At 42.7% G+C, this 26630-nt stretch overlaps 1 protein-coding gene across 1 annotated transcript in view; it reads right to left on the bottom strand.

The window, feature by feature from the left end:
* ptprt (protein tyrosine phosphatase receptor type T) overlaps positions 1 to 26630 on the bottom strand; it is a gene marked incomplete at its 3' end in the record, with an annotated part of 244184 nt that overhangs the window by 187999 nt on the left and 29555 nt on the right. Inside the window, exons 6-7 of the mRNA XM_080727378.1 lie at positions 24272 to 24446; positions 288 to 581 (exon numbers count right to left, since the gene is read on the bottom strand). Of these exons, the coding sequence (XP_080583504.1) occupies positions 288 to 581; positions 24272 to 24446 (469 nt within the window). The remainder of the gene's footprint in view (positions 1 to 287; positions 582 to 24271; positions 24447 to 26630) is intronic.

The following is a 26630-nucleotide window of genomic DNA, read 5'->3' as shown; positions in this document are numbered from 1 at the left end:
TTTTAATACTTCTAAAATGACAAATTAAACATTGGCCAAATTGTCAAATATATAGAGGCAGAAATTGTGATAATAGCGTGAGCATGTAGATCTGCTATTTTCACAATAGAACGTTTTGTTTCGTTTTTTTTTTACTTCGACTTTCGACTTTCTCTGGTGGGAGTCGACTTGTGTAATGAAGTCGACTGAGTCGACTTGTCGACTTTTTCGTTAATGCCCTAGTGCACACCGGCCGGGGGACAGACAGACAGACAGACAGACAGACAGACAGACAGACGGACATATACCTGCACACTTGGTCCTGGTGATGAGCGGCGGTCCGGGGGGTCCGGTCCCTCCCTCTCCGGGGCGGGACAGCAGCACCTTGATCTCGTAGCCCACGTCGGGGTCCAGGTGCCACAGCTTGTAGGTGGGCGCGTCCACCACGTGGGTCTCGGCCCAGTTGCCCGTGGTGGTGCGGTACTCCACCTCCTTCAGGATGATGGGCCCGTCGCCGATGATGCTGTTGGCGTTGGGCTTGATCCACAGGTAGGTGGCGCCCACGGACAGCAGCTCCGGCGGGGCGATGGGGGTGGGAGGGGCTGAGAGGGAGAGAGAGAGAGAGAGAGAGAGAGAGAGAGAGAGAGAGGTTTGTGTAAGCCATATAGCCGGGTCATTTATGCAGGGCCGGATTAACACCTCAGAGGGCCCCTGGGCACTGAAGCGCCAAGGGGCCCCCGTGTGCGCGCAAAATGTTAGGCATAATTAGGCATGTATAGGTCCAATATAACATCTGCAGCAGCAGTTGGCTCAGCGCGGCCCGGTAGAGTTTTAATCAGTTGACTTGACTTTCATGAAATATTGTACATTGTACTTAACACACAATCAGCACTTTTCAGCAGTATTCCCACAGCATTTGTTTCAGGGGGTGGTGGACATCATTTATTTCATTCTGATAAAAATAATAATAATAATAACTCAATGGATTTGTCATCTAGGAGGGTTATTACCATTTTTTGGCCGGGGTGTATTTTTCAAAATGATGGGGAAAATGTTTCACAGCTAGGGTAATTTTCAGTCTCATTCACTTACAATACACTACACTATAAAGGAAAAAAATTACTCCAAAAAAATCGTTTTTTAATTATTCTGAATCCATTGCAAGCATTTATTTTGCACAAAAAACATTCCTTGACTTTTGATGCCAAGGATGGCATGTTTACTCGCGGAAATAGCACAAGCATGGAGGCTTCCATCTTAGATCTTTGTTTACGCTCGGGACCGGAACTAGTGAAACTGAGTGAATCTTGAACATCGTCAAGTGGGAATTGTGAGCTCGATCTACTTCCGGCCTTCAAAATAAGAGAGGGGCCGCGAATGGAGAAAACGCACGGCACTTTGGACAATTAACCCTTTCATGTCTGAGGCACAAAAAAAATCCACCAACGGCCCTTTTAGAAATGTCAGCCCCTGCCTCTCTAACATTCTCTGCACGTCCCTGGCCATACCTAACACCATGCCAAACATCTACAACTTGGAGACACGGTAGCTGTGGCTGTCGCTTCACAGCTAGAAGGTCTTGGCTTCGACCCCCCGACTCCCATATTTTTAGATTCTATGTGTTCTGAATGATTTTGTCTGGAGAGCCAAATTGTCATTTTGCGCTTCAAAAAACTATTCTAAACTATTTTAACTATTCTAAACTATTCCTCTATAGCTCTGTTCCCCTGCCTCTCTGTCAGTGGTGTAAAGTAAGTAAAGTGCATTTACTGAAGTACTGTAAAGCTTAGTAAAACTATAGCTAAGCTGTTGTCGGCGGCTGCCAGTCCACTGACGGCAGTCACCTAAATTGCTAGAGTTTTGTGGTCATTATCATGACCCATGTTTTCCATCCATCCATCCATCCATCCATCCATCCATCCATCCATCCATCCATCCATCTTCAACCACGTATCCGGAATCGGGTCGCGGGGGTAACAGTTCCAACTGAGACTTCCAGATTTCCTTATCCCGAGCAACTTCCTCCACTCCCTCAGGGAGGATACCAAGACGTTCCCAAGCCAGTTTGGAGATATAATCCCTCCATCTGGTCTTTGGTCTGCCACGGGGTCTCCTCCCAGTGGGACGTGCATCGAGGACCTTCCTAGGAAGGCGCTCGGGGGGCATCCGTACTAGATGCCCGAACCACCTAAGCTGACTCCTTTCCAAGTGAAGGAGCAGCGGTTCTACTCCAAGTCTCTCTCGGGTGACTGAACTTCTCACCCTCTCTCTAAGGGAGATACCAGCCACCCGTCTGAGGAAACCCATTTCGTCCGCTTGCACCCTCGACCTTATACTTTCTGTCATGCCCCACACTTCATGACCATAGGTGAGAGTAGGCACGAAGACTGCTTGGTAGACAGAGAGCTCTGCCTTCATGACCCATGTTTTACTTTCCTTTTTTAAGTGTGCCTGCCATGCAACGCAATGGCAAAACACTTATTGTAATCCGCCATACTTAATTAAGTCCATAGTTTCGCCACAAATTTCTGCACGTAATAACTGCCGCACAATTTACGCCACCCACGCAATATATACATCAAAACGTGCGGCTCGGCCAGGAATAGGTTGCTATTACTTTTCTTTCCGATCCGCGTTACCATTGCGACGTAATTCGCAAAAAACGACGCCAAAAAACCCCATTCACTTAGAATGGGGGAAATTTCGGCACGTAATAACTGCCGCACGATTTACGCCACCCCCGCTATATACACATCAAAACATGCGGCTCGGCCGGGAATGGTGTGCTATTACTTTTCTTTCCGATCCGCGATACGATTGCGATGTAATTCGCAAAAAACGACGCCCCAAAAACCCCATTGACTTAGAATGGGGGACTCCGAAAAAAACCCAGAAACTTTGGCGCCACATAACTCTGCCATACTTTTGCCTAGCAACGTGATTTAAACTTTAAAATGCACACACAACTTTGGTCTTTTTCCGGCCAATAGGGATGAGCTGTAATTGATTAAGCCCCGCCCCCTCTGTAACAGGAAGTGCCTCTATAACTCATGAACGGTTTGTCGTACAGACTCGCGGCTGGTGTCATAATTTTTTTTTTTCTCAATTTTTTTTTTCTCAATTTTTTTTCTCAAAAAATTTTTTTTCTCAAAAAAATTTTTTTCTCAAAAATTTTTTATCTCAAAAAATTTTTTTCTCAAAATTTTTTTTCTCAAAATTTTTTTTTTCTCAAATTTTTTTTTTCTCAAATTTTTTTTTCTCAAAAAATTTTTTTTCTCAAAATTTTTTTTTCTCAAATTTTTTTTTCTCAAAAATTTTTTTTTATCAAATTTTTTTTTCTCAAATTTTTTTTTTCTCAATTTTTTTTTCTCAAATTTTTTTTTTCTCAAAATTTTTTTTTTCTCAAAATTTTTTTTTCTCAAATTTTTTTTTTCTCAAAATTTTTTTTTCTCAATTTTTTTTTCTCAAATTTTTTTTTTCTCAAATTTTTTTTTTTCTCAAATTTTTTTTCTCAATTTTTTTTTTCTCAAAACATTTTTTTTTTCTCAATTTTTTTTTTCTCAAATTTTTTTTCTCAAACATTTTTTTTTCTCAAACATTTTTTTTTCTCAAAATTTTTTTTCTCAATTTTTTTTCTCAAAACATTTTTTTTCTCAAATTTTTTTTTTCTCAAAATTTTTTTTTCTCAATTTTTTTTTCTCACATTTTTTTTTCTCAAAACATTTTTTTCCTCAAAAAACTTTTTTTCTCAAAAAACTTTTTTTCTCAAAAAACTTTTTTTTCCTCACAAAACTGTCGTTAAAGTGCGACCCGTGATAACGGCCAAAAATGCGCCAAAACGCCACTAATTAGTCGAAATGGCTGACTTCCTGTTTGGTTCCTGATTGGCTGCTGGCCTTGTGACGTGGGTAGAGCTGCGAGGGCCCGGTCATCGCTGCTTGCAGCTTTAATTCATTAATCGTCCATGACCTTAATTGGGGCCTATTTCGCCAAACAGGAAGTGCCCCTCACCAAACAGGAAGTGACCCTTGATCTCGTGAACCGTTTGTCATACAGACACGCGGGTTGCGTCAAATGACAAGATTAAGAGTCCTTAAACTTAATTGGGGCCTATTTCGCCAAACAGGAAGTGCCCCTCACCAAACAGGAAGTGACCCGTTTTCTCGTGAACCGTTTGTCGTACAGACATGTGGGTGGTGTCATATGAAGAACAATAATGTTAACGTTTATGCAAAAAAATGCTAATGTTAATAACGCTAATGCTAACACCAACCGCTACACAAGGTTGCACAGACGTAGCGAGCTGCAGGCACACTTAAAATTTCTTAGAAATTTTCTTTTCTAGTTTTGTTTGTTATCAAATCTGTTTTATTTTCATGTTTCCATAGAATCCAGAAACAATTATGAAAGGATAGACAAATGTATCATGAATACAATTACAAATGTAACAACAATCGCCACATGTTCTACTTTCCTGTAAACACATTCTCTACCTCCCTCTGTCTCTTCTCATCCCTCCATCATTCTCTACCTCCCTCTGTCTCTTCTCATCCCTCCATCATTCTCTACCTCCCTCTGTCTCTCATCCCTCGCTCTGCTCGTTTACAGAGGAGAGAACAGCGACCACCCAGCGACTTACAAGCTGGTACCCAGCATGCACGCGCTCTCTCACACACACACACACACACACACACACACACACACACACGCTCTCACACACACACACACACACACACACACACACACACACACACACACACACACACACACACACACACACACACACGCATAGATAATCACACCGTAGATACAGCTCTCTCTCTCTCTCTCCCTCTCTCTTTCTCTCTCTCTCTCTCTCTCTCTCTCATCATAATCATCATCTTCTCCACACCAGCTCTCATCAAGGTTTGATTACTCCTGTCTGGAGACAGCTGGACTACGAGTGACACCCTGATGAGGAGAGGAGAGGAGAGGAGAGGAGAGGAGAGGAGAGGAGAGGAGAGGAGAGGAGAGGAGATGCACAGTGGCAGGCATGTGCACACATCGACATCAAAGGGGGCTTGAGCTCTCCAGACCATGAATGCAGTTTTTACTATGGTGGAAAGAAAATGCAAATGTCCTCTTTCCATGCCATACCTGAAGGCAGCATTCAAGATAATTGCCTTGTCCAAACTCTCCTGAACTTGAATACAGCATTTTATGTTGAAATAATTGCCCTTTCTGTGTAGAAATCGATGCCGTTAAACATCTCCAGTATTCACTTGATTATGCTTAGTTCAGTGTGTAGTGGGGCAGATAGAAAACACCCACAAAAACGCCCACAGAACTGTGAAAAGTGATGACTCATCACTGTTTATCACTAAACCATCGTTTTCTGGGGGCATTTTTAGCCCAAGGAATGTTTTTTGTGCAAAACAAATGCTTGCAATGGATTCAGCATCATGACAAACCCCTAGTTAAACCCCTCACATCCAACTTAAAGTTATACCATGTAACTTTTTTTATAAAACAAATCTTAAAATTGTCCTAACTGTTAAATCGCTAAAGTTTTAGAACCCCCAATCCGTTATTTTCAGCTTCTGAAGCCTTCTCTTTATACCGTCGTGACTGGTTGACATTGTCACATTTCCTGGGGCAATTTGCCCAGATCAAGCATGTCAGGGATGTCATGCACGTCATGTGATTTTCAACTGTCCGCCACTAAGGGGCAGTGGCGCTCCACTGCCTTGTTGCTGTTTGTATTTCAAATGGTCAGTGGTTAAGTACTAGACTACATACTTTCTGTTAATGTTTATGGGGCGGCATAGCTCAGGGGTAGAGAAACTGTTATTAGAGCACGAAGGGTTCCCGAAGGGTTCCCAGTTCGAATCCGGGCTCCCCCTGAGTTAATGTTGAAGAGTCCTTGGGCAAGACTCTGAACCCCTCAAGACGGCTCATTTGAATTGAGAAAAGGGAGAAAAAATAAAATAATAATAATGTGTTTGTTTCCTTAATATATATATATATATATATACTGCTCAAATAAATTAAGGGAACAAAATGTTCCCTTAATTTATTTGAATTTATTTGAGTATAGTATACTGTAGTACTGCTCAAATAATTAAGGGAACATTTTGTTCCCTTCATTCTTTTGAGCAGTATATATTATATAGGCCTACACCTATTTCGTCAGGAAATTAAGTATTTTCCTAACCTAGCTGATTCGCTGCCCACATAGAGCGCGTGAGAAATTAGGGGCTAAGAGTTTTGCTCACGGACAAACATCGACATCGCTACCTTGGCCTGGAATCGAACCAGGGCCAACCAGAGGCTCTGGTTTCCCAGGCGGGCTCCCTAACCATTCAGCTATGCTACGCTATTTGTTTCAGCTTAGTTTTTTATTTATTTAATAAATCAAATAGCAAAACTAACTAACATGTTTATAGTGTTATATGGGCTGACTACATTTTATTAAAAGGAGTTTTGATAAGACAGACTGATGCTCTGCAAATGTACTCAGAAGGATGTATGTGTGTGTTTTACAATCAATTATAGAGTTACCATGGCTTGGTGGTAGAATCAATGTGTTGTAATGTCTTGATCCTTGGGTAAGGCAGTTTGAATCCGGGAAGAAGATCATCATGTAAATTCGTTTTTTCAATTTGAGTTTTGCCTATTATGTGTTCGTGGCAAAGACAGCCATTAAGCTATCGATTAATTGATCAATATAATGTTAGATAGATAGGTAGGCTAAAGTAAAGGATCTTATTAGGTGTGATGGTGGCTCAGGGGTAGAGAAACTGGCGTAAAACACGGAGGTTTCTCGAAAGGTTTTCAGATCGATTCTGGGCTCCCCCAGAGATAGTGTTTAAGAATCCTTGTGCAAGACTCTGAAGTCTCAACTCCTAGTTGCTACAGGTGAGCAGGTTGGTGCCTTGCATGGTTTCCTGCCATCTGTGTGTGTGAATGCAATCTGGCAAGCCATCGTCAAGAAAAGGGATGGCCCACTCATCCTTTCATAGCCATCATTGACTCTTGTCTCGCAAGATTGGTGTGAATGTAATGCACAATCTATGTAAAGCGTGGATCGGCCATTTTCAAAAAGGCAAGGTATAAAATAGGATTAAAGTGGTTAATGTTAGTTTTGTAATATTATAGTCCAACATTATGAATTGCTCAGCGGCAGCTCCGACTGATGTGTGCAGCAATAACAGCCTACAATTAAAAGTCTTTAGCAACTCTATCATCAGAAGCTTAGAAAGGGGCAGCCATAGCTGAATGGTTAGGGAGCCCGATTGGGGATCCAGAGCCCCTGGTTGTCCCTTGTTCAATTCCAGACCATGGTAGCAATGTTGATGTGTGTCCCTGAGCAAGACTCTTAACTCCTAATTGCTCACGTGCTCCTTGTGGGCAGCAAATCGGTTGGGCTGAAAATACTGAATTTCCCTCGTGCAATGAGTAGCTAACTATTATTATTCAAATGTAGTTGACATAGGTAAGAAACCAATTCTGATTGTGATTGAACATAACCAATTCTGAGTGTGATTGAACATAAGAATGAGAAAGATTTTTGACATTTTTAGACACAATATTTTCTTTAATCTTAATTAAAACATAATTTAGCTAAATTGCATGACTGTGGTGGGGAAAGAAGAAACCAATCTTTCTGATTAACATTTGTATTTACTTTCCATAACATGCCATGGATAAATACATTTCTTGTATGAGACATTATATATCCTGCTGATGTTTGCTGACTCCTAAGTGCCACCCCGTGGCTGTATTTGAAACTACATTGCAATACATAAGTGGGTGAAGGCAGTAGACAGTGTGAAGTAAGTGATATGAAAAAAACCTGAGTGAAATGTGACAAAGTCAACCAGTCACGACGGTATGTTTTCTACTTAGCCGTGACAGGGGTGGGATTTCCCGGCAAAATTACGTCATCTGCGTCATCTGTATACGTTGTGTATACGTTGGCCAATCACATCGCAGATCATACACACATGATACACTACCGGCCAATCCACAGCGTGTGCTGCATCTGTTCAGGAAGTAGCCTCCCTTAGCTACAGTGTTTACCATGGTGAAGGATTCTTAATCCCCAAATCCTGCTCAGAAAATTACGTTCTACCACTCTAGGGAATCGTATCGGTCGCGGTGGTTTGCGGTGCCGCTCTGGTGGTCCGCGGCGGTGGTCCGCGGCGACTCCGGGCGAAAAACGGCCGTAAAAAGCAATACCGCGACTGACCACTAGTTTAGCAACTTACACAGTATAGCTTTAAATACCCAGAAAAAAAAGGTTTTCTGGGTATTTTCCTCCTGTATAGAAAGTCGATGGGAGCCCAACTTGATTTGGCCGCTGTGGTGACCCCGAAGGTCGCCGACTCGGGCGCCCTAGCTAAATTGTGTTCCGCCCGACCTCGACTCATCGGTTCCTCTACGCCACCATGGGAGTAGAAAGAGGGGCTGCAGAGGGTCTCGGACCAGGAAGAGACGGCGGGGCTTCATACCTGTGTTGCCGTCGGTCATAATGGGCAACGTCCAGTCGATAGTGAATAAAACGGATGAGCTGTCAGCGCTCCTGAAGTTTGATCGCTTATTTCGACAGTCCAGCTTGCTGTGTTTCACGGAGAGTTGGCTCTCGGACAAGATCCCCGAGTCTCATGTGGATATGGACGGCTTCTCATTACGTCGGATGGACAGAGACCTGGAACGGACAGGCTTGAAACAAGGTGGGGGCGTCTGCATGTACTCTAATGACGAGTGGTGTCATCCTGACCATATTACGGTGAAGGAGAAAGTTTGTGACTCGAACGTTGAGCTGCTCGCGGTGAGTTACCGCCCGTATTATCTCCCGAGGGAGATTAGTCATGTTATCGTGCTGGTTGTGTACGTCCCACCACATGCCAATGCAAAGCTGGCTGCTGAGTCAATCTCCAGCATCACACAAGACCTGCAGCGCGCCTCGCCAGACGCGCTTGTGATAATAAACGGAGATTTTAATCACTGTTCTCTTTCCGCCACTCTGCCGTCCTTTAAGCAGTTTGTGAAGTGCCCCACACGGGGTGATCGGACACTTGATCTGTTCTACACGAACGTTAAGAAGAGCTACGTTGTGAAGAAGCTGTCTGCTCTTGGACAATCTGACCACAATATGTTGGCAGTGACGCCTTGCTATTCTCCCATTATCCGGAGACAGCCTATTAAGACTAAAACTGTGCGCGTGTGGTCTGATGAAGCTTGTGATAAACTCCAAGCAAGCTTTGAATGCACTGACTGGTCCATCTTTTTAGATGATGATGATCTTGACCTGGACAGTAAAGTTGATAGAGTTACTGCTTATATCAATTTATGTGTAGATGATGCCATCCCCTGTAAAAAGATTAAGATATTTCCTAATGACAAACCCTGGTTGACAAGGGAGGTTAAAGCTGCTATTAACCAAAAGAAGAGGGCATTCCTCAGTGGGGATAACGACCTGTTCAAACAGGCTAACAAGGAGCTTAAAGCTAAAATAAGACAGGCAAAGCTCAAATATAAAGAAAATGTAGAAAGACAAATGTCTAATACCAATACTAGGGGCCTCTGGAAAGGCATTAAAACAATCACGGACTGGACCAACAAGTCCAGTTGTCCGGGCTCTGGGATTGATGTTAACACTTGGGTGACTGAACTGAAAAAACTACCCCTCCGCCTGCATTTACCGTTCATTTAGACCGTTAGATTTTCTCCCTTTTGGCCGAGCTGCGCAACACCTCCTCCCCCTGCTGCCGGCGGGGGTTCTATTGTCTTCCAAATGTGAATTAGCATTTCAATTGACCTCTCAAAATACGACGGGACAACAAGCTCACCATAGCCACACAGTTTGTGAGCTTATATAATTAAACATTTGTTTGGCAAAGCTTTCATATATGTCCCGACTTTATTATTATTATTACTAGAAATTGATATAAGTTAGTTAATTATAAAGAGAACGTTGATCAGTAGGCTCACTAGAGCGAAGCCGTGGCGAGCGAAGCCGTGGCCCAACACAAAGTTAACAAAGAAATTACATAAACAAGGGAAATAACAAATAAAGAATGGTCTAAACACAACTTATAAAGCAACGAAAATAATAAGCTAAATAAGAGGAAACGAAAAATACAATAACTTAGCCAAACAGAACCTTTCCGAAGCGTTCAGAACTCAACAAAAACTCAACACATCTTAAAAATAAATAAATAAATAAATCCCGTCCTGTCCCACTCCTGTACAAGGACTCCTCATACCTGGAGTGGTTGTCTTATGTCTTTCTCTGCTTTACTGTAGCCTACTCACTACTCAGGGATTAGACACAAGTTCATAGGACTACTCTTCTCGGACCCCGAAAACTTTAAAGGTAGAAATGTATTTTATTCACGGCTTTTATGCGCAACTCTATTGTTGCGCTGACGGCGCCTGGTTTGTGCTGCGTCAGCCTGCGTGCATCTCTTAGTTTTCACTTGAGTTGAGAAACAAACCACTTCAATATGATGGACGTTATGTAACATTTTGTCAACAATCTCTGCACCTTTGGAGTAATATAAAAGTTCACTTTGAGTCTTTGACACATATTTATATCCATCGCGCTGTTCAACTCTGCACAACGCGGCACAAAGCGTTGCAGCGTGATGCGATCTATAGGCCTATATAGAGAGAAAGAGAGAGATAATTCACATTCTCTTCACTCTGTAAAATGTTCACGTAGTGTTTTTTGCTTAGGCATGTAACAATAAAAAGCAAATGATTATCCATTAGAAATTAAACGTGCATGACACAAGTGTCGGGTGCCTATACTGTTTGATCGCACCCATGTCACCGTGACATGCGTGCCGTCTAAAAGCCGTCTCCACTCGGACAGAACAGGCGCAGCGTGTGCGCAGTGTGTGCCGTGTAGGCATATCTATACAATATATTCATTTTGGCCGATAACTTATAGATCACCCAGTTGTTCTTTATATGTAGGTATTAGCTGAAATGATGCTTAGCTTTTAGAAACACGCTGTGCAGTGGCAGCAGCGTCGCACTTCTCCCGGTCAGCAAGAGCATCATCTCCCCGCAAATGATTGCTCATGCACGGCTAAAATAATAATAATAGGCCTACATTATATACACCATAGCGATTCTCATAATTAATATTATATTGATACTATTTATGAAATAAAACATTTCCAGGTAGTGGTTTTAATGTCTTTGCTAAGCTGACAGTGAAATGCAAATGATCCATTACCTTGAACAAAGGCGCACAACGGGAGCGCTAAACGTGTGAATTCTCTTAGGAGGGGGAGAATGGGGGAGAGCGGTCTATTCTGCCGATAATTACCGTCAGAGTGGTATAATTGTATTTTATTTCATAATTAGGAAACTTTTCAGAAGGGGAAAAAAAACGAGAACATATATCTTGAGTATTTAGGAAAAGTCATGGAAGGGGAAATTTCTGAGACCTTCACAGGGAGAGTTATTGCACTTTGAAATCTCAAAATCGGCCTAAAGGACCGGTTAGTCACCCGTGTGTTAATGAGGCAAATACATTTTTTGCTAGGTTTGATACATTTGATTTCTCTGCTGAGCAGGCGAGTATCCTCTCCTCTCTAGCTCAGCCAAGTACTGAGGACAGCTGTCCCCCTATTGTTATAACTACTGATGAAGTTCGCAATGTGTTTAAGAGCATTAAGGTGAACAAGGGCCCTGGGCCTGATGGTATCGACCCTCGTACCTTTAAGGTCTGTGCTGATCAGTTGTGCCAGGTCTTTCATTCTCTGTTCTCTCTGTCACTGTCTTTACCTGCTCTTCCTGCTATGTGGTTAACATCATGTCTTGTTCCTATTCCTAAAAAGAACAATGTACGTAATAGCCTCACTAACATGAGACCTATTGCTATAACATGCCACATCATGAAGTGTTTTGAAAGGGTTGTGCTGGGCCACCTTAGAGAGCAGGTGGCTCCTTATTTAGACCCCTTGCAATTTGCATACAGGAAGCGGGTAGGTGTTGATGATGCTCTGATTGTTATGTTACATCACATGTACACTCACCTTCAATCAACTGCCAGTTCTGTTAGGGTCATGTTTTTTGATTTTTCTAGTGCCTTCAACACTATACAGCCACATAAATTGAGCCATAATAAATTGAGGCAGTATAAACTGCATAATTCAACCGTTTTAGCTCCTTTTTTATTTGTCCTCTATACTGCAGATTGTAGGCATAGTGAGGCAATGTGTCACATGCAGAAATTCTCTGATGGCACTGTTCTAATTGGTCTCATCAACAAGGATGATGATCGGGCCTATAAAAAGGAAATCGATCTATTTGTTCGCTGGTGCGATGATAACTTTTTACTGCTTAATGTAGAAAAGACCAAAGAGCTTGTTGTTAACTTTTGTAAAAAGAAGGTGCCTATCTCACCTGTCATCATCAAAGGGCAGGAGGTAGAAATAGTTCAGTCCTATAAGTATCTTGGTGTCCACTTGGACAGGAAGCTGGACTGGAAGATGAACACAGATTCTGTGTTCAAGAAAGCTCAGTCTCGACTTTTCCACTTGAGAAAGCTCAGATCTTTTGAGATCAGTAGGCCACTCCTTCATGTATTCTACCAAGGTATCCTTGCTAGTGTCCTCTTTTATGCTGTGCTCTGCTGGGGGGGCAGCATCACGGCCGATGATAAAAACCGAATCAATAAATTGATTAAAAAGGCTGGCTCAGTGATTGGCCTCCCTCAGGATACTTTGGATATCACTATAGCCAAGCGAATGAGGACCAAATTGAACACTATTCTTTCCTTCGAAGGCCATCCTCTCTATAAGGTATTTAATGACCTGCGTAGCAAGTTTAGCAACAGGTTTTTGATGCCTACAATATCTACTGAGCGAATGAAGAAATCCTTTGTTCCTGCTGCTGTTAGATTCCTTAACGTTAACGTACATCGCTAGCTTGGTTTTGGGAGGGTGTCATGTAATTTGTAAAGTCTGTTATTGTTATTTGTTGTGTATTTGTATGTTTGTTATATGTTGTCTTTGATTTTGTGTATTTGTATTCGCTCTGGTGGCAAAACGTGTTTCCCTTTGGGGACTAAGCAATAAACCCATACCATACCATACCATACCATACCATACCATACCATACCATCATTACAGAATGCCCTGGGCTAAATCTGTGCAAAATGTGGCACTTTTAGACTGATTAGCATGGAAAAACCCTAAGGCCTCCGACGTGGTATCAAGCACCGAAAAAAGATATTTTCCTTTTTAGAAATGTCAGCCCCTGCCTCTCTAACATCCTCTGCACTCTGCCCTGTTAAATCAGGTCGCACTTGTTGACATCACCAAGAATGCTGGACCCTCATTGGCTGTTGATGGTGACGTCACCAGGAATGCTGGTCCCTCTTTGGCTGTTGATGGTGACATCACCAGGTATTCTGGTCCCTAATTGGCCACGGGCGTAAAACAAAAAAACGGAGGACGCGACATGAACACGGAACACAGTACTTGCACACTCTGCTGGCACAAGTAAATACTGTATCCGCCCACCACCGCAGAGGTTGTGGGTTTTGATCAGTGGTGGAAAAAGTACTCACATTTTGTACTTAAAGGGGTACTGTCACCTAAAGGGGTATTGTCACCCAAAGGGAATTACTGTCACCTAAAGGGGTACTGTCACTTTAAAAAGTCATCTTAAAATATGAGTTAATATTTTTATGATGTCATTGTGGGAATGCGCAATTATAAGCCAATCAAATTAATTGACTGTACTTAGACTACTTACTGTACTGGTCAGCTGTTGTTGGGGAGTGAGGGGCAGATTACACTGTGACATGAGTTTCAGACTATTTCAGACCGTTTTCAGAGAGACCAGGTGACCTACTGTATCATACTATTATAATTTTGAGGCGTTTCAGCGGGCCTTTAAGTAAAAGTATCAATACTGCACTGTAGATGTACTCCATTACAAGTAAATGTCCAGAATTCAAAATGTTTTTGTGTAAAAGTATGAAAGTATTGTCATCAATAAGTACTTAAATTACCCGAAAAGTAAAAGTTGTGAGCTTGGAGGTCGGCTATGCTTGATACCACACTAAATTAAGCATACAAAAGTCAATACTGGAGAGGTGGCATACAGCATGGATTTCTACACAGAGAGGGCAATTATTTTAACATGAGATGCTGCATTCAAGTTCAGGAGAGTTTAGACAAGGCAATTCTCTTGAATGCTGCCTTCAGGTATGGCATGGAAAGAGGGCATTTGCAGTTCTTTCACCACAGTAAAAACTGCATTCATGGTCTGGAGAGGGCACTTTTTACAGAAGGATAAAAGGGCAGGGGCTCAAGCCCCCTTTGATGTCTATGTGTGCACGTGCCTGGTCCCCCTGGAACCTACGTTGACATGCCCTCCGCCCCTAAAAACTATACGTTATGAACGCGACCCTGGTTATTTGATTTTATAAGCGAGATGTCTCGCCTATGAAAAACACAGCCACTGTACCGTTGCAGAAAGAAATGGCGTGTGTGTGCGCGCGCGGGTGCGCACGCGTGTGCACATGCGTGCGCGACGGGAAATTACTCCAAAAGCTATCTTGTACCTTACAATCTAAAGAGATCGAGGCAGAGAGAGAGAGACAGAGAGAGAGACAGAGAGAGAGAGAGAGAGAGAGAGAGAGAGAGAGAAATGGAGGGAATCAATCATTCAGAAAATGAACAGAGAGAAGAGTATTGTAGAAAAGGGATGGAGAGAAGAGAAATAAGAAGAAAATATCACAGACATTTCCTCTTTCACCCCCCCACCCCCCCCCCCCCCCCCCCATATTCTTTCCTTCGCCAATCTCACCTCTATAATGCTCTCTCCCATTCTCTCAGGGGCGTCAATTGGGTATGGCAGGGGTATGCAGCTGCCATACCCTGGGTCCAGGGGGGGGGGGGGGAGGATAAAAGTTACTTTTAAATATAAATCCATGAATGTCTCTTTGTCTATCTGTTCTGGTTATTATGTTGTTACATTACAGTAAATTAACTACAAATGCTAAATTTTACAAAATGTTCACTTTAACAAGGTATTATAATTATATTCTCCACACTTTTATTCTCGCCATCTTGACATAATGGTATATTCCCAGGTTCTGCAGGTCAGCTGCACAGGTGCAATTCATTGTTGTTAATTGTGGTACGTTTACTAACATGCCAAGTGTAGCTGCACTTGAACAACCGTTCCAGGCTGCCACATCCAGCCCAAGAAACCGTAGAAACAGGGGGAAAATAGAATGTACTTCGCAAAATAAATGTATCATGCCTGTTGCTAAGGTATGGCAACATGACTGGTGCTTCACGTGTGTGCAAGACACCAGTCATGTTGCCATACCTTAGCTTATTCTGAACTGACGCCACTGCTCTCTCTCTCTCTCTCTCTCTCTCTCTCTCTCTCTCTCTCTCTCTCTCTCTCTCTCTCTCTCTCTTATCTGCAGTACATTTTCAGGTCTATTTTACAGCTCAATGGAACCCAGCAGTTAATAACACACACACACACACACACACACACACACACACACACACACACACACACACACACACACACATACACACACACACACACACACAGTGCTGTGTAATTCACGGGCAGGAAAGCTTTTCAATAACACGAGGTGGGTTGGCTGCAGATTATATAGCGTGCGGGTGTGTGTGTGTGTGTGTGTGTGTGTGTGTGTGTGCGTGTGTGTGTGTAGTTCTCCAGGAGGTTTAAGGCACATTTGATTTATCGCCTCACTAAAAGCCTTGCTGTTTCCTAAAATAGCAGATCTACAAGCAATCATTTGTACATCTGATATTCTTGGTGTGTGTTGTGGTGATACAATGCCGTGTTCACACTATGGGCTCTATTTTGATTGTCTTAAGTCTGCCTGAATCACTTCTAGCTAGGCTCATTTTCCTACTTCCAAAATGACTGTCCATGGGGTTAGGGTTAGGGGCACAAATGCCCCTGTTTTTGCATTGTCTGCTTTGTATCAGCTTTGTTCTGGGCAACCTGAAATGTCCTCATCTGATCTATTAAAAAAGTGGGTAACCCTTTATCATGAAATGTACAATAATGTGAAATTCATTTTCAAAATTGTACTTCTTAACTTTTGTAAGTGAACTATTGTATGTCTGTCATATCTGTTGTACTGTATGTGGTTGTACGTGATGTGTAATGTATGTGGTGACAGACCCCAGGAAGAATAGCCATGCTTAGGCAAGTGCTAATGGGGATCCATAATAAAGTAAAGTAAAGTCCAGTTTCACCAGCAGAACCCAGCAGCTCGCATAGAGTGGAGCCTATAAGCCTATTGCTTTTACACTATTTGTTGTGGTCAAAAGTGATTTTGTTTTTCATGAATGTGTTACTATTTGTCATTACAAACACATCCATGCCTTGGTTGTCCCACACAAGCCACCACAGTCTCATAAATCATGTTTTGTGGTGAGCATTCAGCACAACTGCCAATCAAAGGGACTGTACTGGCCAATCACAGGGCATATTTTCCGGGACTTGGTAAAACACATACAAGCAAAACATCTGTTTAGCAGAGTGTGGTGGCTTGTGTGGGACAACGATGACATGGATGTGTTTGTAATAACAATTAGTACCACATTCATGAAAAATAAAAACACTTTTGACCAAAACAAATAGTGTAAAGGCGATAGGCTTATAGACTCCACTCTATGCTATGAGAGCTGCTGGGTTCTGCTGGGGAAACTGGACAACATGCAGGGGCAATTGTGCCTAATAGACCCCATGGACAGTCTTTTGGGATCAATATAAGTAGGAAAATGAGCGGAGTTGTCCTTTAAGTAGATCCTATGCCTTAACCCAGTGTTTCTCAAATGGGGTTACGTGTATCCCTAGGGGTACGCGGAGGTACAGCAGGGGGTACTCAGAAAATGCCCTCAAAAAAGAAAACTAGTATAAATCCTGCTTGTTCATAGTTCAAGAATTAACTACAACTGAATTAGGAGGGGAAAAAACATTTACTGTTATGTTTAATGAAGACACATGGAGAAACGTGATATGACCCTGAGTTGTTAACCCAAATTACATACCAGGCAACTGGGATGTGTTTTAAAGTTGTTTGGAAATTACTGACATGAACACTTGACTGAAATGTTATTACCACAGTGTTGAAAACGAGAAAAGGAGGCACTGTTTGAAACTCTTTCAACCCATTTCTTATTTGTTATTTTATATTCTTGAAATGGGGGGTTATCATAGCATCATATACCACTATTTATTTATTTAGTTTAATTGCAGTTTGATAAGCAAAATGTTGTTGTCGGGTAAAGGGGTTACTTGGATTCAGAATTCATGGAAAGGGGGTACTCAAGCCAAAAAAGATTGAGAAACACACCTGAGACCTGGATGAGTTGGCTGTTTTGAGTGGCCAAACACCACGCCTCCAGGTCACAAGTTAAAGCATAAGAGCTGGTACTTTAGACAATCAAAATAGAGCTCATAATATAAGTACTACAGTTTTTACTCAGGCTACTATTGCGAGTAAGACAGACAGAAAGAGACAGATATTTTTTAACCTGCTGGCTGCCAAGCATTAAAATCTTCAATGTCTTCAATTGCCAGAATCTTTAGATTCTTACCTTTTAATGTGGACGATGTGCACGGGTCATGCACTGATAATGCACGGATGATGCACCACGAACGTGTGCACGCCATTCACAGCTTTCAAACAAAGAAATCTGCTTGGAAATCCGTTCAGGCATTCAAAAGATGTAGGATATAGTGTTTCTTCAAATGTAAACAAACATGGCTGCCATGGGAGCTGCCGTGGGCTGTTCTGGGAGTCAAACATGCATTTCGTGATCGCGATCATGCCGAAACCGGAACTAGGAAGTAAGGAGAGTAGGGAGAGCAAAAAATATATATATATAACTCGGGATTGGCACCATACGTGTTAACACACAGGTGACTAATAGGTAATTTTGGCCGATTTTGAGATCACAAAGTGCAATAACTCTCCCCGTGAAGGTCTCAGAAATGTCCCCTTCCTTGACTTTTCCTAAATACTCAAGACATGTGTTTTTTTTTTTTTTTTTTTTTTCTGAAATGTTTCCCAAGTATGAAATAATATACCATTATACCACTCAGACTGTTAGTTATCGGTCATAAAGACAGGTCTCACCCATTCCTCCCCCTCCCAGAAGCAAGGAGAGAATTTCACACCTTTTGTGCTCCCCATTTGAGAGGTCAATTGAAATGCTAATTCACATTTGGAAGACAATAGAACCCCCGCTGGCAGCAGGGGAGGAGGTATTGGAGGTATTGCTCTCCTGGGCCAAAAGGGAGAGAATTTACCAGTCAATTTGACTGATAAATGCAGTCAGAGTGGAAGTGATTTTTTTTCCAGTCACCCGAGTGTTAACAGATAGGCTAATCATTCATACACAAACGGTTTGATCGATTATAGATGTGTTTGATTCGGGTTAAATATGTATATTAAAAAAGGGTTGTATTGTTATAGGGGAATTTTGGGGCACGGTTAAATAAATTCATTTTATTTCATGGTCAGTCACTTCATCCTGGCGCTGTATAGGCTATACCAATTGGTCAATTATTAGCCTTGTGCCTGCGTTGCACACAACCTGCAGTCTGATGGATTGAAATAACCCACGTACCACGTTCTCTGAATTGTAGAGACAGAGGGAGTCACATAATGCTTGTAGGGAGGATAAAAAAAGATGACTATAGGGGAATATATGATTTATGATTCTGTGCCTATCGGGACGTAACCCAACGGCGCTGAGTTGGCTCAAAGCGGACTTCGCCACGCAACTCGCTCGCCGAACCTCGCTCGGCGGCGCCTCCCGCGTTCCTGTGTGACGGCTCGCCTCGGACGTTTCAACCATTTCTTTTTTACTGATCGTCAAAAAAAAGCTGAGAACTGGAGTTGCGCGTTTGCTAAAGGTGGAAGTCCAGAAAAGTCAACTTATGCCTTATTTGACCCCACCCCTTCAAGGCACATGTTGAAGTTTGGTCACTAATATGCCTTTTGGGGAGTGAGACAATGTTGTAGAGAATGATGGAGGCAATTAGTTTGCTTTAACCCAGGGGTCCTCAACGTTTTCAGGCCAATGACCCCTTAGTTGAGAGAGAGATGAAGCAGGGACCCCCACCACAACCTGTTTCCATATAGTTTCATCTTTTGACACACGATCATCAGTGTATTTTGGATTCATATCAATGTGTGTTTTCAGATATTTAACCACTTGAACCGTCAATACTTAAAGGTCCGCTGTCAGCCCAGAAATTATGATACAGTAGGTCACGTGGTCTCTCTATTAAATTATATTAGTATGATACAGTAGGTCATGTGGTCTCTCTATTAAATTATAATAGTATGATACAATAGGTCATGTGGTCTCTCTCCAGTGTGGATCCTGAAACAGTCTGAAACTGTCTCAGTGTAATCTGCCCAACAACAGCTGACCAGTACAGTAAGTCATACAGTCAGGCTATACAGACAATTAATTTGATTGGCTTATAATTGCGCATCCCCACAATGACATCATAAAAAATATTAATTGTTTTTTAAGATGATTCTTAAAGTGACAGTAACCCTTTAGGTGACAGGCCCCCTTTAATACACTTGAGCTTTCACTCTGTACTTAGTCTGCTCTTTTTCCCCTCTACACCAAAGCTCTTTGCCGAAAATAGCCGATCTACAAGCTCGTAGATCTGCTATTTTTGGCCAAAGTTCACGGAATATGGATATGGATATATAATTATATAATATAAAAAAGGAGAAGAAAAATGTTCTAGGATATCGCTCAACAATTTGGAGGACCCCCTGTAGTAACTCTGGGGACCCCCTAGGGGTCCCGGACCCCCTGTTGAAGACCCCTGCTTTAACCCATTAAAACTTGAGGCCGATTCTAAAAGTGACGTCTGTGCCGCGGACGCCCACGTTGACATGCTTTTGGCCGCGGACCCCCATCCATGCGGACCCCCATCCGTACCCCTGGTTCTTTCTCTCTTTCCCTTCTGTATTCTTTCCGTTCTTCTGTCGCTTTGTTTTCGTTTCTATTCTTTGTTCCTTTCTTTTTGTGTCCTTTGTGCACTGTTTGTGTGTGTGTGTGTGTGTGTGTGCGTGCGTGCGTCTTTTGCGTGCGTGCGTTACTTATACCGGTAAGAGGCCTGGGGGAGTTGGCTGCTCACAGGTGTGTGACTGACACACACACACACACGCACACGCACACGTACACACGTACACACACACACACACACACACACACACACACACACACACACACACACACACACACACACACACAGAGTTGTTTCCAGCGTCTGAGCACAAAGAATAGTTTAATCAAAACATTCACAACACAAAGAACAAAGAGAGAGAGAGCAAGAGAGAGAGAGAGAGAGCGAGAGAGAGAGAGAGAGAGAGAGAGAGAGAGAGAGAGAGAGAGAGAGAGCGAGAGCGAGAGAGGTGGGGGGGGTAAAGAAAGAGTGAATTCTACAACCACTGGGAAATTAGATCTTGGTTCCTGCTGTTATGTGTAATGTCTCACACACACATGCACGCACGCACGCACGCACACTCAGGGTACAAGCATTTTGCATGAATGTTATTTTCTCCACAATCGTGCTGTTAGCTTACCTGTACAACCACAGTCTGACACTGTTGTACTGGGAGGTGACCAGAGCTGACCCGGAATGCAATACAAATCACACCTAGTGTGAAATGAGCGGTGCTATTTATGAGTTAATTTCATTAAGTGTCCCGCTGGCCAATCACAGCGCGCCCTGCGAAGCTTGGACAATGGGAGCCAAGATGTAGGCCATATCTAGGCCAGATGTAGGCTCTTTTTTTCTTTTCTTTTGCCTCCCGGCATGTGCACTCAAGCCTCTCCAACTGATCCAAAATGCCTCTTCAAGCGGCCAAGATTCTCACGTCTCCCCCCTTCTCCGCTCCCTCCACTGGCTCCCGGTTGCGGCCCGCACTGAATACAAAACACTGATGCTGGCCTTCAAAGCAGCCAAAGGTACGGCTCCTCCATACCTCCAAAACCTGATCAACCCCTACAACCCCACCCGCTCACTCAGATCAGCCAACACAGGGATGCTGACAGAAACCTCGTTAAAAACCCCAGGACAAAAATCCACTCGTCCGAGACAGTTTGCCCTCCTGGCCCCCAAACTGTGGAATAAACTCCCTGTTGCCCTGAGAACAACAGACTCACTCCCTAGCTTCTGCCGTGACTCACCTCTTCAGACTCCACCTGAAACCATAGCACTACTGTAACACTTCCCTTCCCTCGAAGACCATTTTTTAGGTTTTAGAAAAGTATGTTTACTGCTTAGGTGCGTGCTCTACCTGTGTTTTTGTTTTTCTATATTGATATTCCTATGCATTTGTTGTATTGCTGTTGATGCACTGACTTATTATTTTGCTTATTAGATTGATGTATTACCTGCTTATTGTAAGTCGCTTTGGATTAAAAGCGTCTGCTAAATGCCTAAATTGTAAATTGTTGTTGGTGTCATAATTGTGCTTTGGCGACACTCAAATATCATGCCAATAAAGCCTGTTGAATTTACTTGTAGTTGGGGCGAATCAGATACTTCCGTGATCGCGAGAGCAAAGGTCTGTTTCTCAGTCTCAAAAACATTCCTTGGGCTAAAAACGGACAACAAAACGATGGTTTAGTGATGAGTCATCACTTTTCACAGTCTTTTGGGGAGTAATTTTTTCCTTTATAGTATAGTGTATAGTGAGTGAATGAGACTGAAAATTACCCTAGCTGTCAAACATTTTGCCCGCATTTTTGCGAGGGACATGGGAGCTCAATTTGTTATTTAAAGGGATATTCCACTTTCAAAAACACTTTTTGACATTGTATGGTCTAATCAGGCTTGTATGAACACCCTGAACAGTTTTTAAATTTTCTTCATTCAGTATTTAGATATTTGATGTAAATGTTACCAGCTCCAACACGCCCAGGCCCTCTCCCCACACACACTCATTGTAACTTCAAACTCCATTTTAACCATGATAGATTCATTAAAAATACCCATTATTTTTTCTGCTGACTCATGCTACCCTCCTAGTACGTGAGCAGGCCGTGTTTTTTCCATAACGTTTTTCATGTATTTTTTATATATTTTTATTGTATTTAATTTTTTCCATTTTCACAAAGAATTATTAAAAATACATGAAAAACGTTATGGAAAAAACACGGCCTGCTCACGTATTAGGAGGGTAGTTTGAGTCACCAGAAAAAATAATGGGTATTTTTAATGAATCTATCATGGTTAAAATGGAGTTTGAAGTTACAATGAGTGTGTGTCGGGAGAGGCCCTGGGCCTGGAGGGCCAGATAACTTTTACATCAAATATCTAAATACTGAATGAAGAAAACTAAAAACTGTTCAGGGTGTTCATACAAGCCTGATTAGACCATACAATGACAAAAAGTTTTTTGAAAGTGTAATATCCCTTTAACCTTTATAGTTGACAAAATCACACACCGCCTCGCACCGCGAGGTGTTGTGTGCTTGTAGATCTTCTGTTTTCACTACTTTTGAGCGGTGGCCTTGTATGATGAAGCAGGGCTTTACTTTGTGAAAGAACATTGGAGAAACTTGGAGATACGAGGTTTCCACCCGACAACGACGATAGTTAGTGTGGTCTATAGTTCTGGGGAAACTTTGTTCTCTGTTTCTAGAGTAACTAAAAGTTTGACCCCTACTCCTCCCACAGTTTTCGCGCCACACACTCGGGCCATATGTCAAATCGACTTCATCAGGAATTAGCAATTTGCTAAGAGAAAAGTTGCATTGTTTAATTGATATTAATTTATTAGTGAATTAATTTTCCCCACTGACTTTAATTAAAGTTTTAACTTTTCCCAAATATGGAGATGACTGACATCACAGACCACATGAGACCATATATGTCCATATATGGGCATTCCCCCTGAAAACGTTAATATTAAGTCCATATATGTATATGGATATATAAAATGTCCATATACAGTATGGGCATTACCAGATGATGCACTGTTAGGCCCTGTTAGGGTTTATAGATGCCCTGTTAGGGTACCCCTTATACGCATACAGTATTATGGGGATCCCCAGGCATCTGGATGAACTTTGTTCATTGACACACTAAAAGCAGTCCCACATAGGTCAAATCAGCCCAGTAATGCATTGCAATGCTCAAGATGCAGCACTTACTGGTAAACAAACATAGCCCCCAACATAATGGAAATTCACTTCCCAAAACTCAAATATGATTTGAACCACGGGGCAACCACTAGGGTTGCCACCCGTTCCGTATAATACGGAATCGTTCCGTATTGGACAATTAAAAGATGCGTTCCGTATTGAACCAATACGGAACGCGGTTTGTTCCGTATTTAACCAAATGCCCCATAAAGGTCTGTCACACAAACCTCAACACAGAATTTAACAATAATGAATGAAATAAAACACAGGAAAAGACAGCCAAAGGAGGGAGAGGCACGAAGGACCGCCTGTGCGGCGGCTCGCAGTCGCTGCGGTGCGCTCTACGCTCTGCCTACTGTCTCGTCTCCTCTCCTCTCCGCCCGGCCCCTGTCTGCATATGCACTGCATGTCGCTGTCAATCACCGTTGCCTAGTTACAGTCAGTGATCACTGAACTTCCTCCTTCCACCAGGCAGATGCACACCGTGCGCTTTAAAAGCAGAAAAGAACTAGTGCTAGATCTGGTTAATCGTTTTCAAACTGAAATCGCGATGTGAAATCCCGCGATCAGCGAATCGCAAAGGCCACGGTTTCTCTGCGAAGTAGACTTCCCAAGCAATATGGAGACGTTTTAATTTTTAAAATCCCTTCATAATTGACTAAAGCAATGATCAAATCAAACTGTGGTGACTTTCTTTGCTTCCACGCATCTCCGCTGAAAGAGAAAGTGAATGTGATTTTTTGGCACAGTGGCCACTGTGCAGGAGCGTGGGAACAGCATGGGAACTAGGGTGCTGCAGGTGTTACAGCACCCCTATGGGGAAGTTCTCATTTTTTATTTAAATAAGAAAAGAACAAATCAAACATAGCAAAAATACAATATAGGTTATACCATGTTGTGTGTTATAGTTATAACTATTCTATGCATTTCATGGGTTTGGGACTGCATTTCTTCGCCGGCCGGCGGCTGTGCCACGCGCACGGAACGCACGCACCGCGTGCCCAGAAGAGGTGTTCCTTATTTAAATTTCTGAAAGGTGGCAACCCTAGCAACCACACTTGCAATTTCACAAATTGCACATTTTTTACCTTTGACGTTGAGGTCAGCGTAGTTGGAGACTCCGGAGCCGCCGTCGGATCGGATGACGCAGCGGTAGCGGCTGTTGCTGCGCGTCGACGTGTCGCCCACGCTCACCGTCGCCGAGAAGCGCCGATGGTTGACCACCCTGGTGACCATGAGGGCCGTGTCCTTACCGTCCCATTGCTGGAGGGGACACGATGCAGGAGAGAAGAGAGGGATTAACGTTTATTAAAACATATATATCTGTCGAGTGCCGACTACCTTTTTTCACTGATCTTTGGAATAAAAACTACCTGTAATTGCTGGACTATAAGCTGCAGCTTTTTTCCCATGGTTTGAACCCTGCGGCTTATACAACGGCACTGCTTATATAGAGATTTTTACAGCTAGCGGCCAGTTTGTTAGTTTTACAATGGTCTTTAACAAGGATTTATATATAGATTTATATGGCTAATGGCCACCAGGGGCGCTCTAGCAGGAAGCAGGAAGGTCACCTGCGGCTTATAGTCAGGTGCAGCTTATATATGTAAACATTTGTTTTTTGTTCTAAATTTAGCTGGTGCGGCTTATATTCAGGTGCGGCTTATAGTCCAGCAATTACGGTAAAACTAAAATCATGTGACTAAATACACTGACAATTTTGTCAACAACTAAACTCTAGACCAGGGGTTTTCAAAGTGGGTGACGGGGCACCCTGGGGTGCCGTGACGGCAGTCAAGGGGTACCACGAGAAGTTATTTTCAGTCAGTTCTAACCAAAATGGCTATTATCTCAATGTTTCCCTTCGTTCAGTGTCGCGAGACACTGAACGAAGCCAAACAGTCTCTCTTCAGCACCTACGACACCATCAAAGGGGAGGAAGTGATGGAAAGTGTGCGAAGAGTGCAGGCAGCGCAAGGGGAAAGGCAATACGGGGAGGCCTGGAAGGTAATAAATGAGATGACAGGGAGGAAGAGGGCCAAGGAGGGCCAGGTTGAGGGACACAGCCCAGAGGAGAGAGTGGCAACATGGTTCGACCACTTCCAAAGGCTCCTGGGAACATCAGTGGAAGAGGGAGTGGAGGAAAATATACCAACAGTCCTCCAGGGCCTGAACATCAACGATGGACCCTTCACAATCAGCGAGCTCGCCAGGGCAAAATCCACCCTGAGAGAGGGAAAAAGCGCTGGGCCGGATGGCATACCTCCAGAGGTCTTGAAGAACTGCGACCTAGACAACCTCATCCTAGACTTTTGCAACAATGCTCTACAGCACAACAAGCAACCTGAAATATGGTCTCTGTCTAACATCATCCCGGTGCCTAAAGCTGGGGACCTCTCAAAGCCAGACAACTACAGAGGCATCAGCCTGACATGTATCACTGCTAAGGTCTTCAACCGAATGATACTGAGAAGTTATTTTCAGTCAGTTCTAACCAAAATGGCTATTATCTCAATGTTTTCCTTGCAACATAATCACTAAAATATCGTCACTGTCGGGCAGAAACCTTCTATCTTAAAGTTTCAAATGGGTACGTCTTTTGGTAAAGCAAGGCCCTGCTTCATCATACAAGACTGTTGCACAAAACTAGTAGATCTGCTGTTTTCACTAGTTTAGTAAATTTTTTAGATGATAAATACAAAACGAACGGTTTTGGACATACAAGGTTTCCACCCGACAACGATGATATGCTATAAATATATATAATATATTTGTTTAATCCGAGGCACCCCTACATTATAATTTTCACTTTATATTTTCACCTTATATTTATAGCATATTGTTGTTGTCGGGTGGAAACCTTGTATGTCCAAAACCGTTCGTTTTATCATCTATTTATAAAATGTACTAAACTAGTGAAAACATCAGATCTACAAGCACACAACGCTAGGTCGGCTGTTTGCACTAGTTTTGTGCGACAGTCTTGTATGATGAAGCAGGGCTTTGATTTACCAAAAGACGTACACATTTGAAACTTGGAGATATGAGGTTTCTGCCCGACAGTGTCAGTGAGGATATTTTAGTGATTATGTTGCGAGGAAAACATTGGTTAGAACTGACTGAAAAAGTGTCAAAATAAATTCCAAATATTATCAAATAATCTTGCGGCACCCCTGGACTGCCGTCGCGGCACCCCAGGGTGCCCCGTCACCCACTTTGAAAACCCCTGGTCTAAAATATGACTATGACTAAATTGAACTTTATTCAAAACACTAAAACTAAATCTAAATCAGACTTCCGCCGTGGCCTGAAGACTCAGCTCTTCAGACTCCACCGAAGCCCATAGCATTTACCATAGCACTCACTTACCCCCAATGACCATAATATGAAAGCTAGATAGCATTTTTGTTTAGGTTTTAAATAAAGTTTTTTTTACTGATTAGGCGC

This window comes from Nannobrachium achirus (assembly GCF_963921795.1).
Source record: "Nannobrachium achirus genome assembly, chromosome: 6".
In the NCBI taxonomy this organism is placed as follows: Eukaryota; Metazoa; Chordata; class Actinopteri; order Myctophiformes; family Myctophidae; genus Nannobrachium; species Nannobrachium achirus.
This window is presented reverse-complemented; position numbering and strand designations above follow the sequence as displayed.